Source organism: Crassostrea angulata, chromosome 6 (assembly GCF_025612915.1).
Source record: "Crassostrea angulata isolate pt1a10 chromosome 6, ASM2561291v2, whole genome shotgun sequence".
Taxonomy (NCBI): domain Eukaryota; kingdom Metazoa; phylum Mollusca; class Bivalvia; order Ostreida; family Ostreidae; genus Magallana; species Magallana angulata.
Window position 1 is genome coordinate 641,064 of NC_069116.1, and position 20,001 is coordinate 661,064.

At 35.0% G+C, this 20,001-nt stretch overlaps 1 protein-coding gene, 1 non-coding gene and 1 pseudogene across 2 annotated transcripts; 1 reads left to right on the forward strand and 2 right to left on the reverse strand.

The window, feature by feature from the left end:
* Window positions 1–3,402: 3,402 nt before the first annotated feature.
* On the reverse strand, window positions 3,403–9,177 carry LOC128190567 (uncharacterized). The gene has a single exon (XM_052862658.1). The coding sequence runs from the start codon at window positions 9,175–9,177 to the stop codon at window positions 3,403–3,405; it is 5,775 nt and encodes a 1,924-aa protein (XP_052718618.1).
* A 484-nt stretch (window positions 9,178–9,661) lies between these two features.
* LOC128190293 (fatty acid-binding protein, intestinal-like) lies at window positions 9,662–11,649 on the forward strand (annotated as a pseudogene).
* A 6,297-nt stretch (window positions 11,650–17,946) lies between these two features.
* Window positions 17,947–18,019, reverse strand: Trnaf-gaa (transfer RNA phenylalanine (anticodon GAA)). The gene has a single exon. It is a non-coding gene; the product is annotated as a tRNA-Phe (tRNA).
* Window positions 18,020–20,001: the final 1,982 nt, after the last annotated feature.

A 20,001-nucleotide genomic window follows, 5' to 3' on the forward strand; every position in this document is an offset into this window, starting at 1 on the left:
TGACAATTAAAATACATTACATAATCAGCGGCTAAATTAATTAAATTTGATCAACAATATATAAAGTATATCATAATTTATATTCAAACACCTAATCACAACGTAAATTTAATAAATTACAGTGTAAAGATTTGCTTAGTTAGGCAGGTTACAAACTTTAAAAACACACACACAGAAACTCAATATTTTGTTGAGTTTAATCTTCAGGGTTTTTTTTACACCTAAATTAATAAATTCTAGATTTAAAAAATCAGTTTATCGATATTGCTTTATATATTTTAAACCTTGATTTTTTTTTCAATTAGAAATGTATTACAAGATAAGGAAATAAATACATTGAATGTAGTTAAAGTTGATGTTGAATTTATTAAATGTTATTTTCTACATTTTTTTCTGTATATTTGATGAATTTATAAAAAGGTATTTTTTGTACTTTACATTTTATTTACATGCCTAAGTTTGAGATTAATCTTATCATTAGTTTGAGGTCTATATGAACCTTGTTGTGCATTTCTTTAAACTATGTTTTAGTTTAAATATTATTCAAGAATTTCTCTAATAGCAATTCAAAATGATTTTAAGAAAGAAAAGTGTGTTCAGTTCAATTAGTATTCTGTCAAAAAAAATTTTAGAAGAGTTTTTTGTGAAGAAAGTGGTTGATGGTGATAGTTTTTCCTTTACCAAATTGGTTGTAGTCACATTATCAAACTATACCTTACAAAGCTAGTAAATGATCTACGTAAAGTAAAAAAAACTAGATACTAGTAACTTCATACGAGATTAACGAAACACCTTTGATCAAGACAACTTGAATTAATAAAAGGATTTGTCCTTTATGGACTTGTGTACCAGATCAAATATTAAGGAGTACGTTCTTCGTTAGGTCACAACATGATTTTAAAGTCGGTTTAAAGAACGGTTAGTTGTCGGTTTGAAGTAAAAAATTATAATGAAAATCATTCTGAACTTGTAGCGACATAGACTATACTATTTTATATTTAATCCTGCACACAAACCATAGAGAATAATTAAGTCTTAGTCTTTTTTTTAACTCAAATGGTAATGGACATAGACTGAGCAAAATTTTGTGAAGAAGAATGAATAGGAATATCAACACAGATCAGAACCCGGACAACAGAACGCGTTACTCCATTGAGTTTCATGATTACTTTATCAGAAATGGGGATATATAGTTAATAATATAGCATACATGGATAAAAAGAAGATATTAGGAGATATTTCAACTAAGAACAAATATTATTTGGGAAAAAAATTATTTTTTTATGAGTTATAAGAAAGGTATTCTGAACAATTCTTATCTTGCGTCCTTACCAAACCTTGCTAGTTTTCGGTTTTTTTCGTTCATGCGCCGCCCAGCATTTCATAGTTCATCGTATTGTGATGCCATTACTTTCATATCGGACGAGCTTTTGTGAATAATAGTAGAATAAATATATTATGTAAACTGTTATGTACTTGTCATGTTTTACCCTCTCTTTCTGTATCTTTTATGTTTTCTGAAAAATCATAATGTGTATGTCACTGCATTACCTTCTCACGGAGGAAATAAACTATCAATGAATGAAAAGGGTCCTTTAACTGATATTTTTCCCTATCATAAAAAACTTTGTGATGTTTTATTTTTTAAATCAATTCTACTGTGGGAATTCAGTTACTGGAGTAAAAATCTATGTCGGGTGGATGGAGAGTCGTGAACCCTGAGAAAAGTCCTTCCTTTTAGTATTAATATGCATAACAAAAATTTGCAATTCGCATATTCACCATTCACAGTCTTTCATGTTATATGTACAATAACAAATCAATCAATGATGCATTTATAAATTTGACAAAACCCTTTGTTAAAGATGTGAAATATTTTGAGAGTCGTGAAATCGGGTTAAGGCGTGCTTTGTGTGAAGTCTTTTGTGATATTTAAATACCCATGGTCTATTTTTGTTATAAAATGTCAATAATGTTTTGATCTATTTGAGGAGAGATTGGGTGTTGATTTCAAGCCAGAATATGTAATGACTGAATTAATTACATTCAGGTCAGAAATTGGAATGAAAGAAAAATCAATGCAGGTCGAATCTCGGAATACAACATTACAAATCGGTGTGGTAGATACCATTTGTTATTAAGAACATGTGACTAAATAATAAATCATAACTATTATATGAATTTATTGTTGTGTATGTAATAGGTTTTAAAGAAATTGATAAGTTAAAGAAATGATACAGATGGATAATTAATAATTATGTCCCAATATACAAGCGTACATACATTGATATGGGGTGTCAAATTTGATTTACAAACTCTACACAGGAGGTTATATACGCTGATTTATTAAACGACTGGTGATGAGGAATATTTTGAAATCTGGTCGATAATTTTCGTATTGAGCGCACCTGATTGTCTTTCCCAGTTTCCTGTCAAAAATTACTATGCTTAGTCAACCTGGTCATAACCTACCACGTATCTCGCTTTTAGAATAAGGAACTCGTCAATTCCATGATGGTACCAATGATTAGAGAGATTACTTGTATAACACCTCGCATTTGTTGCTATGATTTTGATTCTATAGTCGAGGTTTAGCAAATTTGAACACATATTTTAACATAAATGGTCGAACAAAATCAGATCTTTTCACTGTATTAAGCAAATTGTATTCTTAAATTATTATCATGTGACATCTTTTCCTCGAAAAATTATATTTAATATTTAAGATTTAGCTTTCTTGTTTTGTTTTTTTTCAGAGGGGTTTTTTTCGAACATGTTTAAATAATATCAATAAACCTTGGTGGCATTTTTTAATCATTAAAAATGAGACAAATTTCTTTTTTAAAACATACTTTAATTCGTTTAAACTTTGCTAATGACCATTTTTTTTCCTGTCAAAAAGGGTTAAAAAATTCTATATGATAAAGCGGTTAACATCTTTTACAAATGTATAGCTTTGTTTACTCTGTGTAGAAAATAGGTTATGCTGTACTTCTGATGGACAATTTGTCTATTTGTAAACCTCTTATATGTATACCTTATGTAACATATTACATTGATGATATAGAAGAATAGAAATTAATTTTAAAAAAATAAACCCAGCTATAATCAACAGCATATGTTCCGGATATGAACAATAAACTTTCAATCAGTTTTCACTTTTAATCGAACATGTGTCAAAACGAATACACAACGTTTTTCTAACTAAGAAATAATTGGCATTCCGAACCCGATGTATTTATCTTCGGAACATTCTCCCCTCCTTGATTGCTTGCACATCAACAAAATTACCTGATTTTGTAATTAAAATACAAAATATTAAGACTTTTTCATTTTAAACATTAAAAAGTGATGCATATATTTAAACGCCATTTGTGACAGCAATGTTTGAGACAATTAAGTTTAGTCACTGAACTCCAATGGACACAGCTTAGTTATTGGACGGGTCATCGATTTCTGGCCGACTTTCACTCTGGCAACGCGCACATGTCCATCTTTGCCTGTATGAATTTCTAGAATGCGACCTAGCTGCCAATGTCCTCTAGGTAAATTAGGTTCAATTATGAGAACAATGTCACCTTCACTAATGTCTTTGCGAGTTCGATTCCACTTCTTGCGTACATTCAGTCCTGGCAACCATTCGCGCATCCATCGATGCCAGAAGTGTCTCACAAGCTCCTGGATTCTTCTCCAACGTTTCCGTGGGTTGAATTCAGTTGTGTCCACAGTTTCCGGTGCGAATAATCCCCCCACCTGCCCGTGCAGGAAGTGGTTAGGAGTCAACGGAACATCATCGTTTGGGTTTGCCGATTGGTAAGTCAGGGGTCTTGAGTTGATCAAAGCTTCTGCTCCTGCAAATGCTGTCATCAGCTCTTCATCTGTAACATCTGCTGACCCGATCACTGCATAGATAGCTCTCTTCGCTGCTTTAATCATGATTTCATGGACACCTCCAAAATGAGGTGCAAGAGGCGGATTAAAGTGCCACTTGACTCCAAGGTTTGCTGTAGATTGTTGAATCTTTGTGTGGTCCAATAATCCAACTAGTTCCGTTAGCTCGTTGTTGCCACCAACAAAATTTGTTCCATTGTCCGATATAACTTCTGTAGGTAGACCTCTTCGGCTAACCATCCGGTAAAATGCGTTGAGGAACGAATCTGTATCAAGTCCGAAGGCAACTTCTAGATGCACTGCTCTTGACATCACGCACGTGAAGAGACATAGATATCTCTTATCTCGCCGTTTTCCGCGTCCCTGCTTCGTAATGAAAGGTCCTCCATAATCAACCGCTGTTCGAGAAAATGCGTGTAATGGCTGCTTTGTACGAATTGATGGAAGGGGACCCATCAGTTGTTCTGCTGGTCTGGCTTTGTTGCGGCAACATTTATTGCATTGTCGTTCCCACTTCCGTATTTCCTCTCGTGCGGATATTATCCAAAACCGTGATGAGATCATAGATAGTGTGTGATTTGTTCCTGTCACATGTTTTCCTTTTTCGTGGTGATACTTGATAATAAGTGTAGTGACACGATTGTTTCTAGGGAGAATGACAGGGTATCGAACATCATATGGTAAATATTCTGCATATTTCAAACGTCCATCACACCGCAGGAGTCCGTCTTCATCAATTACAGGGTTCAGACTCAATAACTTGCTGCTCTGGTGAAGAGGTTTGTTCTGTTTCAACAATCTGTATTCACAATGAAACTCACATTTCTGGGCTGTTCTAATGATTTGAGTTTCCGCCCCTTCAACTTCTTCAGCATTCAATTCACCTTTACATCTATCCTTGATGCTCATTCTGCAGTTATTTACAAAACGATTTATCCAAGCTTGAATTCTTACAAGCCGTATCCAGCTGGAATAGGATTCTGGGTTCAAACAACACTCTGTGTCTCTATAGCCCACTGATCTTGCCAAGAATGAATATGAATCATTGACAACTTCTCTGCTTAACTTCTTTCTTTCCTTGTCAGAGTCCTGTTTTTCAACTTTCTGATTCGGCCACTGTGATTCATCCAAGGTAAGAAAGTGAGGCCCACTCCACCAGACACTGTCTTTCTGTAACTGTGAAACCGTCACTCCTCTGGATATCATATCAGCGGGGTTGATTTCTGTTGGCACATGATGCCACTGCTTTGGATTTGAGGCCGACTGTATCTCCCCAATACGATTTGCTACAAAGGGCTTAAAACTTCTACTTTGTGCCTTGATCCAGCACAGCACATTCATGCTGTCTGTCCAAAACGTGCACTGGTCACCATCCATCTCCAGAGCACTTGTCACTGAAAGCGTTAGCCTTAATCCCAATATTGCACCCATCAATTCCAGTCTAGGTATGCTGACTGTGGTAAGTGGAGCTACTTTGGATTTTGCAGTCACGAATCTGACTGATACACTTCCATCGTCATAGATACACCTCTGGTAAACTACAGCTCCATACGCGTCCTGGGAAGCATCAACAAAGGTATGAAGGTAAGTCGATATAATCTCACCATTAGATAGACGTAGACATCTCGGTACTTCAATAAGCGATAGCTCAGTCAATTCTCTAAACCACTTCTCAGCTTTTGATATGAGGTCTTCGCTCAACACATCATCCCAGTCAAGACCTGCAGTCCACATTTCTTGCAACAAAACTTTAGCTCTTATTGTGTACGGTCCTAGGAATCCCAAAGGATCAAACAGCATTGCGATTTTCCGTAGAAAGTTCCGCTTTGTGTAAGTAAAATCATCCTTTGGTGGACTTGCTTTGAATGTAAAGATGTCATCTTTGGCCTTCCATAGCACACCAAGGGTTTTTACGGATGGTAAGCTGTTGTCATGCAGGTCAACTTCGGGAACAACATCTTCTGGTGGGATATGCTGCAGTACACCCACTGAGTTTGATAGCCACTTCCTGGCATACATGCCGGCCTTTTCCCACAATGCGGATAGCTGCCTGTAGAGTTTGACTCCATCTTCCTCGGTAGATACTGAATCCATACTATCATCCATGTAGGTGGATTTCAAAACAGTCTCTGCTGCCATAGGGTAAGTTTCTCTGTTAGTCTCAGCATGGGTCTGTGCTACAAACTGTGCTTGAAATGGCGACGAATTTATTCCAAATACAACACTGCTAAATTCATACACATCTGGTTTCTCTTCTGTATTAACGTCACGCCAGAGAAATTGTTGATAAGGTCTATCATCCTGTGGAACCTTAATCCTTAAGTACATTTCTGCAATGTCACATACTATTGCCACACTATTTCTTCTAAATCTTAGTAACACATCAAAGAGTTCATTTTGAAGTTTTGGTCCGCAGTGAATCATGTCATTTAATGAGACACCACAATGCTTTGCTGATGCGTCGAACACAATACGTGTCTTTGTTGTGCTCTTATCTGGCCGGATGATAGGAAAATGTGGAAGAAACCATTTTCCTGACTTTTCCTCATCCTGATTAATCTTGCGTATGTATCCTTTCTCCAGATACTGTTCAATAGTCTTTGAGTAAGAATCTCTCACTTCCGGGTTCTTCATCAATCGCTTTTCAGTGTTCTCTAAACGTTGTAGTGCCATGTCGTAATTACATGGTAAATCAGGCTTTTCTTCCTTCCAAGGAATAGCTACTTCATAATGATCATCAACAAACTTCAATGAATCTTTCACTTTTTCATACACACTTCTCTCCTCTAGACTAAATGACTGTTTCTTCTGTGGCTCACTGAAATTTTCCATCTCCCAGAATTTACACAAAATCTTGTCCGATTCATTATCACTTTTCTGATTCTGGATAAAGTAAGTTCTGTTGAAATGAGTTTGAACACATATCTCATTGCTACCAGGAATTTTCCCGACACAAGTCCATCCTAATGGAGTAAGTCTGGCCACTGGTTCATCTGGTCGACCTCTGATCTCTTGATAAGCATAATGAAGTTCACTCTGGTCCATTCCAATCAGAATATCCACCATAGAATGTTTACCCACTCCTGGGAATTCAAGTCCTCTCAAATGGTCCCATTTGTGTTGATATTTTCTCCAGTTGATTACACACATATCACCGGTAACTTTGTCAGCTGTTAGGGCTTCCACTTTAGTCTTTGTCCTCCCATCATCACTCTCTATTTGGAATTCTACTGGCATAGTTTCAAATGACTCAGTTTTGTCATTAAGAACTCCTACGGTAATTCTCTGTAGTTTGCCATGTAAACCCAATTCTGCTGCAACATCTGCATTAATGTAGGTCCGTGTACTGGCATCATCCAGCAGTGCGTTTACTCTCATTGTCTTTGATCCATTTCTTACTATTACTGGAATGGTTCGTAGGGCGATAAATTGTGGCTCCCCTCCATGACATGTCAAAGTTCTGTCTTGATTCACTGATATCTGGGTATCAACATTACTGTTTTCAGCAGTTCTTACAGAAGAAGTTGGTCTCTGTGGATTTCTATAGGGTCGAAATTCTGGAGCATTCTGGTTCAACACTGATGCAGATAGATCACGTTGATATCCATCTGTGTTTTGGTTCACAGCTCGATTTTCAATGTGCAATAGTCTGTGATGTGTCTCGGTACAATGGTCAATGCCGCAAGGTCTGCTCCTTCTACATGTCTTTCCCAAGTGTCCTGACCCCAAGCAACGAAAACACAGCTTCGACTGACGGACAAAGTTCCATTTCTGGGACACTTCAAGTTTCTTGAACTGCTCACATGACCATATCCCATGTTGTCCTTGACACATCTGACATAGTTTGTTGAAGGTCTTAGTGTTTGTGAAAAATGATCTTTGATGAACATTAACATGATTTCGGTCACGGCTGCACTTTTTACTATCAAAGTTATTGTTTGAATCAACCTGTAGACCATACACAGTCTCGTTTGCCACTGTTCGGAATTCGGATTCCTGCAAGATCCATTCCCTCAAAGATTCCACTGACTCAGTCTTTTTCTTCTCATACACCCATCGGTGGTATGTAGACAGCAGGGACTCTGGGATTTTCTTTTGAAGTTTGACGTACAGTGATCCGTTCTTGAGTTCATCCGTTCTACCTGCATCCTTTAGGTTAATGACTGCTATGTCCAGAATGTCTGCGAATTTTTCCAAATCCTTTGAATTTCCTGCACGTATAGGTCTAAAGGAATCCAACTGTTCAAGATGTCGCATGACTTGCCGTCGTTGTCCTCCGAACTTCCGCTCAAGACGATCTTTGGCTGCTTCATAGGCGATAGCGGAATGTCCAAGGTTTTCTACAGCTTTCAAGGCTTCACCGGAAAGATACTGTCTTAACTGTAAAAGTTTGTATTCTGGAGTCGCTGGAGCTTTATCAATACATGCTGAGAAGGCAGCTTTCCAACTCTCGTATGTCCTTTTGTCACCATAAAAGACAGGAATCGATACACGCTTCATCTGTTTCCACAAATCACTTCCAAAGGTAGGGCCATTCACAGAATCATGGGTCACTTTAACCTGTTTCTCAGATGATGAGGGAATGTGTGAGTCTTGATTAACATCAGTATTTTCACAGTCCTCTCTTTCACAATTGTCTACATCTTCAAAACCATCATTCATTCCACTAAAATTCCTTTGTGCTTCATTTTCAACTTGTTCCAGTTCTCTGTATCCAGCGTTGATAGATTCATTCAACTGTTCATGTTTTGTCTTAAATTCTTCCTCCAATTCTCTTTTCGTTTCTTCAAATTTGCGCACCTCCTCACGAATAGAGTCTGCTTTTTTCTTGGCCCGAATTTCCTCTTCATTCACAAAGTATTCACTTCCATGTAATGAATCTGTCGCAACACTCGGCGGATCACTCCTTCGTGCATCTAGATAATCCTGAACTCTGTCTTGACAATTTTCAAAATTATCTTCAATCATTTCAATTTCTTGTTCTGTCTTTGATAGTTTTGTAATGTCGTTTGCCTTCTTGTACTCCGCGGAAAGCGACAACAAGCAATTAATGAGCGGTTCTTGTAAATCAATCAGGCGTTCTCGAGCCTTACATAATTCCCCACGACTAGGTAAATCAGAATCTAATAAGTTCAACAAGTGATGCTTAGCTCTCGTGAATTGTGACTTAGCTTTCGTTTTCTCACGTTTCAGAACGTCGATATCTATCTCTGGATCCGCCGTACTCTCCTGATTTCCCATCATCTGCATTCCTGACGCTTCTGCTTTTTCCTCCTCGTCTCCCATATTAAACCACGCTCTGCTACCACTTTGTTCCGGATATGAACAATAAACTTTCAATCAGTTTTCACTTTTAATCGAACATGTGTCAAAACGAATACACAACGTTTTTCTAACTAAGAAATAATTGGCATTCCGAACCCGATGTATTTATCTTCGGAACAGCATATGAAGATATTAAAGTTACTTGAAATTATGTGCAGATGTAACAACCACCTTTAGACATACTCCGGTAATCAGCTGCTAACAGCCCGTCGTTGGTCCCTTTTGCAGCGTCATAATGGATAGGTTATAGTCGAATAATTATAGAAAACTACATCAAGAATGGACAATGTTGAGGAGCAAACCTGTCTATGGTGCAAATGGTCACACCGCAGACCAGTCATCGCTGTGACATTCTGTACCTACAGAGTTAAGGGGGTCGTTTTGCATTTGTTTCAGATATAATTATTTACAGGTACATAAGATGCCCACACACATGACATTTACCATTTGATTATTTATTCATCATAAAGTTCGCATGGTGATCGTCGGCGAATTCTGTAAATATAACTTGCCCAAAGTGCATCTCGGTCAAAGAATTGTGAAGTCCAAAAACGGGATTAAAATCAATCAAGCGTATTGAACCTCCCCTGTGTGTACTGTCGATTTTTTAAGCCGGGGACTTGTATTCAGTAGAACTGGTCTGAGGTGACTAAGTAGAACGATTCCCGGCTGTATAAAAGAGCTGAGGACTCCCAGCTCTCAGAATAAGCCAGCCAGCGGAATCAGACTCACTGACCAATCAACATGGAAGAAATCAAGTCCAAGTTTGAGGGAAACTGGGAATGCATCAAAAAGGAAAATGTGGAGGGATTTCTGGAGGCATTAGGTAAGTTTGATTCATTTATAACCTATTCCTTTCAACGTAATTTTAGTGATGTTACAACGTATGCCAATTTGAAAAAAAAACAACTGTATTTTGAATTGTTCTTTGATTACAAACTATATTTTTATGTTAAAACTTTCAATAAAGTTTCGAAAATTGCTGAGAATTAAGTTGAACTTAAATTAACAACAAGATTTCGATGCAAACTCATTCATCGTCCTTCCGAATAGAAGTATAAACATTTCTTCAATTGTGTTATAAGTCAGGATTGATTAGAAACCAAAATTATTAGAGCAAAATGAATACAAAAATGCGTGCTTTTCTGGAAATAAGCTGGAACTGTAAGTTGTGTTTATTGATTTTTGTAAATGTATGGATCTCTTAAGCTGGTCTTTCTTAAGTACAGTTAAAATAATTGTCTTTGAAAGTTTCGTTGTGTATATACCAATACCTGCCACTGGCATTACGGTAATGTCTTTTTTTCATTTTGCTGTACTACATTTGTCCTCTAGGAATCAACGTCATCAAACGCAAGGCCGCTGCCCAGTTCAACCCCAAACTGTTGATCAGCGTGGGGGCGGGTGCGTGAAGGTGGTCAGGAAGATGCCCATCAAAGAAATCACTAACGAGTTCAAGCTGGACGATGAAATCGACGTCAACGACGACGACCACAAATACAAGGTCAGTATCGTACGACGTCAGAGTCCGCTACACATCGATTTAACTGTTATCATCCTTTATTAAACAGATATGCTCATACAGGTGCCGCAATTTTATTATGATATTTATGTAGAGTCGATCATCTGTAAAAGATTTAATCTTAGATTTAATGCATTGATATCGATTTCTACAAATGGTATCCGTATGTACCCGAATCGATATCTGTCGCCCTGCTAAGGATTACTAATCAATTTTATATATAGTACAGTGTTGATGATTCTGTGCCCTCTTTATATTTCTGGGTTCTTTGTCTTTGCAAATTATATGATAATACTTATATGATTTCAAAAAATCGATGATTGAAAATTAAAACACAAAAATTGTAAAAACTTGTTGTCCATGTAGACATTGATTTGAATGAGAGCATTTATTCCAGAACAAGCTGACGTTTCCAGGCGGAAATAGCAGTAAATTATCTGCTTTCATTTGTCATGATAGAGATTATATTTTTATTAAATCAAGCTGTCGATACTTTCAGTTCTTTGATTGATTGTCATTTTATTTAAGGCTAAACTGACATATTCCGACGGAAAGATGACGCTTTGTCTGCGAGCTGTAGATGGCAAATCTAAAGATAACACAATAGTGAGGGAGATAGAGGGGGACAATCTCGTACAGGTAAGGATTATGTTGTTCTGTTACGGTCAAACAACATTCAAAATTATGTCTGGTACGGACCACAAACATATTATTACGTTATTTATTTTACTGAGGTTTTTTTTTTTATTTCAGACAGCAACATGCAATGGCGTCACGGCTAAAACGACCTTCAAGAAATGTTAATACTAGTATTCATTATCAGACGTGTCCATTTTTTTAATGTGTGCAATGTATGAATTGTTTATCATCTTTTGAGAGCCTTTTTTATATAATAAAAGAATGATATTTTGTTTGTGAAATTTTCATTCAAATTAGTGAATCATTGCAGAAAAAATGTCAGAGTCCTGTGGACATTTTTTGTAAAATAAATAAATGCCTAATTCCACTTAACTAATGTCAACATTCATGGCACAACTCGACGGATAAAAAACCGTGTTCTCAAGAGATGCGATTTTTCCGATTTAATTGATTTCATTGAATATGGACCATCTATCTAGGCATAAATAGAGTGACACTTGTGTTTTGGATCTTTGTTTGGAAAGGGATATTGGGACTGTATTGGTCACTACCTCTTGGATTATCCCGTCAGAACTCGGGGGGGGATATCTTTTTCCGATTGTTGGAAAGACTATACACAGAATGAAGCTGCCATGTTGTAAATTTTGAATTTACCATGTGGCAAAATTTACAACATATGATAACCAGAATATTCAAAGTCTAAAACAAGACATAGCTGTGCTAGTCAGTTACAGTAACTGAAAGGTTATGATGGGCGACTGAATAACAGAGTGGTGAAAATTAGTCAACTGAAAGGTCATGGAGAGTGACTAAATGACGAAGTGATGCCAATAAGACAACTGAAATATCATGAAGGGTACCTGAATGTAATGACAGTCAACTGAAAGGTCACGACGAGTACCTGAAAGACAAAATGATGCCAATGAGTCAACTGAAAGGTCATGAAGGTTGAGAGAATGACAAAGTTGTTCTAATCAGTCAACTGAAAGGTCATGAAGAGTGGCTGAATGACAAAGTGGTGCCAAGTAGTCAACAGAAAGGTCATGAAGGGCGACTGAATGTCATTGTGGTGTCAGTTAATCAACTGAAAGGTCGTGAAGTGTGACTGAATAACATAGCGGTGTCACTTAGTCAACTGAAAGGTCATGAAGAGCGACTGAATGACATAGTGATGCCAACTAGTTAACTGAAAGGTCATGAAGGGCGACTGAATGACAAAGTAGTGTCACTTAGTCAACAGCAAGGTCATGAAGGGCGACTGAATGACATAGTGGTGTCAATTAGTCAACTGAAAGGTCATGAAGTGTGACAGAATGACAAAGTGGTGTCAGTTAGTTAACTGAAAGGTCATGTAATGTGGCAATCAGTTGGCTTTCCATTCAGTCACATTTCAGATGACTTTATTTTTGCATTGGGGAGCTTCATCGCGGGATAGTAGTTTTTTTAATGTCTCATTGCAATCATTAATAATTAAATGTCGATCTAACATTGAAAACAAACTATTAACCTACTAGAGTACTTACTCTAGTCTTTGTAGTTTCATTGCTTAATTTTACGACAGTATAAGCTTTACCTGTAGCTTAAAAATCAGTTGGTCATTCCAGTATGTCATTTACATTATATATAGTTTGATCATATAGTAATACATACTATAACACACACATTTATACTAAAATGATAATAACAATATAATAAAATAAAATACCCGAATAAATGTATGCCGATCGCTCGAGATAGCGGATCGGTCGTTAGATATATAGAATATATTACTAGTTATTATTTGAAACAGAGAAAAAAACCTTGTTCTGTGATAAATATACCACCTCATACCCGGCCAATAACCTTCGTAATGTTTACCTGATCAATATTTTTGCTTCGGCAACCCCAGGATGTAGTGGTCGTTCATGTTTGCGTTTTGAATTTTGTTGAAGAATTAATACTTTGTGCAATCATATTCTCTCACACAATCAATGCCAAAAACGATTACCCCTCAAAGCTAGACAAATAAAGCAAGTGTTTTACCACTAAGGTTTAAAAACAAGGTAAATAAATTGCAATCAGTTTTTCAGCTTGTTTCTATCCTTAGATATTATTGTATAATGATATAGACATGTGAATTTCATTAAAAGCATGCTGACTGTGGGTGCAGGGGTCTTGAAGCTCACCTGGACATATATCAACGTATCCCTGTAAGGGCCAAATTCAATAGAATGACAATTTTAACATTAAGGATTACGTAACAGGATGACCATTACAAATATGATGGGATGACCAAAGTATATAGGGTCAGGATACAGCCATCGCAAAAGCCAAATATAGATCAATCAAAATGAGTTCCGTCAAACAACTCGCTGTCTCGCGAAAACAACACTCCACGTCGAGGTATTTGAAGTTTCGTTAGCTCCACGGCGAGATTTGTGTTAGCGCAATGGCGTGTTGTGCCACGCTGTTTAAGCGTGACGGCGTTTTTGTGTAAAGTTCCGTTTGGGCAAAGTTGTGGTGTTCAAAACTGTAATAGCACGAAGGCTTGTGTTGCGACAGCACGGCAGCATGGTGGTCTCAGTAAACTCTGTTGGCCCTACATCTGAACACCACATGAATATGGCATGTGTCATCCTTCATCATTTCAACAATTCATAGCGTTGCGTCGTTTGTTCGGCTTTTGCTGATGATGATGATGATGATGATGATGATGATGATGATGATGATGATATTGTTTAGAAGATGATTTAAATCTATTGAGTGTATCATTTGTGTATTCTTGATAGTCTCAGTATTAAAACCTGTGATCACTATTTTAGATGACTAACCAATCAATATCCTGTTATGAATAACAACAACGGTAATTCAATAATTTCTTAAATAAACTAAAAGTATATATATATTGCTTAAGAAGGAGTCTTTTTGTGACCAAACATACTTCTTATAACTCATGAAATGTTGACAGTCACACGAATCATATTACCAAATGATACTATCAGTTGAATCAAATTTGATCTTTTTGTCATAAAGGTCAGGTCAAGGTCACTACCTTTTTCTTCAACGTAAAGGTTGATAAAAAAAAAGTGTAGCTCTTTGTATTTTTGTAGAAATTTGTTAAAATTTTGTTAGAAATGATAGAATATCAGAATGTCTATCAGCTTATACTACTTAATTTGAATTGGAATACTCCCTTTAATAAAATATTTCTGTTTTTTGTCTGTCAATTTTTATCTTTATATAAAGTCTTCATAATACACAAAAAGCAGAAATATTTTATTAAAGGACTACTTGATTTGAATTGGAATACTTCCTTTAATAAAATATTTCTGATTTTTGTGTATTATGAAGACTTTACAAAAAGATAAAAATTGACAGAGTAAGCTAATATTTTGACCAATTGATAAGAGAGAAAAACAGATTTTAGTGATTTTTTCCGCAAAAATCAATGTATAGAATGGGCGCTTTAAAAGGCTTATAAAATGTAATTTGATAGGCAAATCATATTTTAAAAATATATTCTGGAACCCAAGTATCATATCATTAGTTCACATTAGTAAAACACAAAAATCCAACATTAATGTTATTGTTTTTAAAAAGCTCAAACAGACTCATTAATTTGCAGCAAGATTCTAATCATTGGTTACTTTTTCTATGCCAAGTTGTATAATAATAAACAAGAGGCCCATGGGGCCACATCGCTCACCTGAGCAACAATTGGCGTTCAAAAGATATTGTGCCATATGGTCCCTCGGTAGAATAACAAAAAATAAATATTGTCAAGTATTCGAATTTTACAATTATTTTTGCATACACGTAATCTTTGACATTGTACCTTCATGAAATACTATTTTTTACCAGAATAAGAAAATCCTACGCAAGATATAAAACTAAACATTTGGTAGGGGTACACTGTTAAGTTGTTAACTTCCAATTCCCTATATTTTCGTTCTGCCCCCCCCCCCCCCACACACACACACACACACTTTGTAAAGCGATCAAAATATATGAGAGCATATAGGTACATTTGTTTCATCAACTACTTACTTGTTATTGTATTTAAAAAAAATATATAATAGTTATTGTATTTTATTTAAAAAATCCTTCATGTATAGATGTGAAGAAGAAAATTGTACCTCAATGTGCTCAATTCCTCAAATTAAAACATTCAAAAATTTAATTTGTTTTCCATTATAATTAAATGACTATTATTTACCTCGCGTACAAACCAGGATAATTTTCCGCTGTGATATTTTCTTAGGAATAGCGATAATTATTTTATCCCCATAACAGAAATGTGTCAAAACTATGGAAACTGTTTTAAAGATGTCGTTTTTATTTACTCGTGTCTGAAAAACTATCAAAATTGATGTAGATTTCACATTATTTATTGTATAATGAGGGGACCCCAGAGAGTAGGTATATACAGAATACCATTCTTTTATTTTTTTTTGTACAAGTATTTAACATACTCTAATTCATATAGAATTTCTAATGTTCAACCAAAATTTCAGCGTCAATCGTAGAATTATAAGCAAGATACAGAGCTCACAGTTTCCCTAGGTTTGAGTCATATTCTGTTGACATGACTTTATTACATTCAGCTTAAGATTTTTAACTTGGTATTTCCTATTCAGCATTTAAAATGGAAAAAAAGAATGGCCTAAGATTTTCAATTCTTTTATTCACTCAAGACCAGTTCATTGGTATTTAAGGTTCAAAATCAGTTTATACAAATGTACACAAACACAGTCAAGGATCACATGTACAGTAGGAGTAATAATGACGAAAAAAGGTTAAGTTTACAATACAATAAGTTGTTAAAATTGGTTTCTGGAAGAACAGACTTTGAAAATTTTCTTAATAAATATTGACAAATTTTTTACTTTTTTAATCTTTAGTTTTTAAGATCTGTGTACAAACATAGAATTGTGAGCAAATCTCTGTATCTTAATTGCTTATAATTCGAAGCTTAACACTCAAATATGGTTAGTAAATAGAAATTGTAAACAATTAAACACAAGAAACATGCATGCACTATAACAAATAAAGAACACAATTTATTTTTTCGAAATGAATCATATATACACATGTATATATACCTACATATTTCCTTCAGCGATATCAAACTCTATTTAAACTGAATAAACTCGAGAAAATGCCGAGCATCGATCTCAACAAAACCTATTGCATTAATCTACCATTACGCAAAAGATAATGCCGAATTACCGATAGAATGAATTGTATTTCAGTACTTTTTTGATACATCAGATTTTGCTTAATTTGCGCAGGTAAAGAGTTAACTGTTTGATCTACCGAAGTCTCTGTTTGAATTGATACGTAAAAATCACGAAATACGAGAGTTCCCAGGTTAAATTACAAAGCATAAATAATGAATACGAAACGAAAATCAGTCCTAGCTAACACCAACGTCATGTGTGAAATCTGTCAACGCATTGAAATATTTAGCCTCAATTTACTTCACAAAATCGGCACCAATATATTTTGCATGTTTCAAAAATTTCCCTTCATACACGAACTGTTGCATAAACAAGCAAATTCATCATAGTCAGATCGACCCTTTTTCGTATAATGTCATGGCTGCTTTAAACAAAGAACCTCGTTTTAGAAGTATGGAATACGAGTCTTGGTAAAATGGGTATGCAAACCCGGGCCGTGGCAAAATAAAAGCCGGGGTAGATCGGCAATCGTCAATTCCAAATACGCATTATTTTGCGGCAATATTTACAGCGAATACAAATATAACTGGTCCATCAAATATCCTGAAATTTTAATGAGATTGGCAGATTAATAACTGCCAATCTTTTGTTTTGACCAGGCCAAGTCTTGCCTACCCATTTTACCGGATGCCGAACCGAACCGAAGCTGAAACACGCCTTTCCTTTATCATTATTTTCGTAATAACTCAGATTTGAAACTGAATTAGACCTTAATTTTTGCAATTTATATTTTCCTTCCCATAAGGATAATTTATGCTAAACTACGTTGAATTTGCCTCGGTAGTTCTTGAGAAGAAGATTTTTTAAAATGCACCCCCCTTTTTCTACAGTTTCAAGTTTTTCTCCGCTTTGAATACAGATCGTACTTTTATTTCTGCAATTCATATTCGCCATCCCATAAGGATGCTTTGTGCCAAATTTGGTTGAAATTGGATAAGCGGTTTTAGAGAAGAAGTTCAAAATGTAAAAAGTTTACAGACGGACGGACGGACAGACAGACGGACAGACGGACGACGGACAAAATGTGATCAGAATAGCTCACTTGAGCTTTCAGCTCAGGTGAGCTAAAAAAGAAAGAAAAATATACTATTTTAATTTCCTTTCATCTGGATTTTATGAACATTTGATTAAATTTACGTCGAAAACCAGAAAAGACTCCTTCCTTAATCACATTAATATCCATGTATATGTGAAAATCTTTATTTTGTTTGTAACGCGCAACTTTTTTAGCTAAAGAATAACAAACGTCATAAATAGATATCGAGTTCTTATTCATTTGAAAAATAATTTGTTAATTTATCTTTCATACAAAATCAAAACGTGTTGACTGTCAGCCGCCGGATTGTTCCGTGCCGGAACCCGGGATTGAACCGGGGGCCTTTAGATCTTCAGTCTAACGCTCTCCCAACTGAGCTATTCCGGCTGACAATTATGCCCAATTACATAATCAGCGGCTAAATTAATTAAAATTGATTGAAAATAAATAACGTATATCATAATTTATATTCAAACACCTAATCACAACGTAAATTTGACAAATTACAGTGTAAAGATTTGCTTAGTTGGGCAGGTTACAAACTTTAAAAACACACACACAGAAACTCAATATTTTATTGACTTTTAATCTTCAGGGTTTTTTTACACCTAAATTAAAGCTATACACGCTATAATTTACGTCAATTTTGAATGACAGTGAAAACGCATGTGTTTGTCTACTTATAAAAGTTATCCTTAATCTGTAAATTACAATGGTGAATTCCATCTCGTTACAAAGATATAGATTTTTAATTGTTTATTTTCCTGCCAGGAAAATATACCTTTTCATGAATATTGATGAAGGAAGAGCAAACCGACCTCATTGCGCATGTCCGCGGAGAACTAGGTGGTCGTTATTGTTTGCCTAATTAAATATCCAACCTTGATTTTTAATATGCTTAACAGTTGTTAATTTGAAATACATACATGTATAATGAGTAAAATACGTTTGTCATTCACGATACCCTTACTTCTGCATTAACACTTATAGGATCTATAAATAGCACATAGGGGAAAAACACAGGTCTACGTCATTTTTTAAAGGAAGTATTCATATCTACTCACAGGCTTGTATGTTTTTCTTTTGTTTGTACTCGTATATCGGACAAATTTATGCTTTACTGAAAATATCCTTTCCTTTGTGGAACTATCACATTTATGAAGATGTTGACCCTTCACCAGTTTTGGTATGATAGGCTAAATTTAGCTGTCGATATCACGTGATAGATTGATATTCACGAGGAGGCATTACTTTCCTGGCAGGAAAATAAATATATTTTATTGTTTAATATTTGATATATTTGTTACGTGATCGAATTGAGCATTATAATTAACAGCATAAAGGTAACTTTTATTAGTAATCAAACACATACATTTTCCCCTTTATTCAAAATTGACGCAAATTATAGCGTGTATAGCTTTAATAAATTCTAGATTTAAAAAATCAGTTTGTCAATATTGAGTTATATATTTTAAACCTTGATTTTTTTTTTCAATTAGAAATGAATTGCAAGATAAGGAAATAAATACATTGAATGTAGTTAAAGTTGATGTTGAATTTTTTATTGTTATTATCTAGATTTATTTTCCAAATACAAGATGTATGTTTGATGAATTTTTTTTAAAAGAAAAGGTAGTTTTTGTACTTTACATTTGTATTTACATATGTAGGTTCGAGATTAATCTAAGCATTAGTTTGACGTCAATATGAACCTTGGGTATTATTATGGTGCATTTCTTCAAATGATATTTACGGTTTAAATATTATTCAAGAGTTTCTCTAATTGCAATTCAAAATGATTTTAAGAAAGAAAATTGTATTTAGTTCAATTATTATTCTGTCAAAGAAAATGTTTAAAGAGGTTTTTTCATAAAGGAATTGAATAATACTGATTATTAATCTGCCATCATAATGACAGTTTTTCCTATACCCAATTTGTTGTTGTCATCAATGGTTGTGGTAAAACTACGATCATCTTTTTCGAGTTCTTTTAAAATTAAAGTAAATATTTCATTTTAGACTCATATATTTGAGGGGTTTTTCTTCTAAATAATATTTATTGGCTGAAAAAAATTTTTTAATCAAGGTAGACCTGACGGATAACGTTTTACAATAAGATAATTACAGAGGCCATGTTCCAAAAGCCTAAACTATAAAATGTTTACATTACATCATTTTATAGTTTTCTATGCATTACATATGCTGTGCTGTTGTTAAATATTACAATTACAGTTTCATATGTTCATTAGGCACATAGATATTAAACGCAGTGCTCCATTGAAGTTTATTGTTCTTTTTATCAGAAATGAAGACATATGGTTAACAATATAGCATACATAGATTAAGAAAAGATATTAGAAGATATTTCG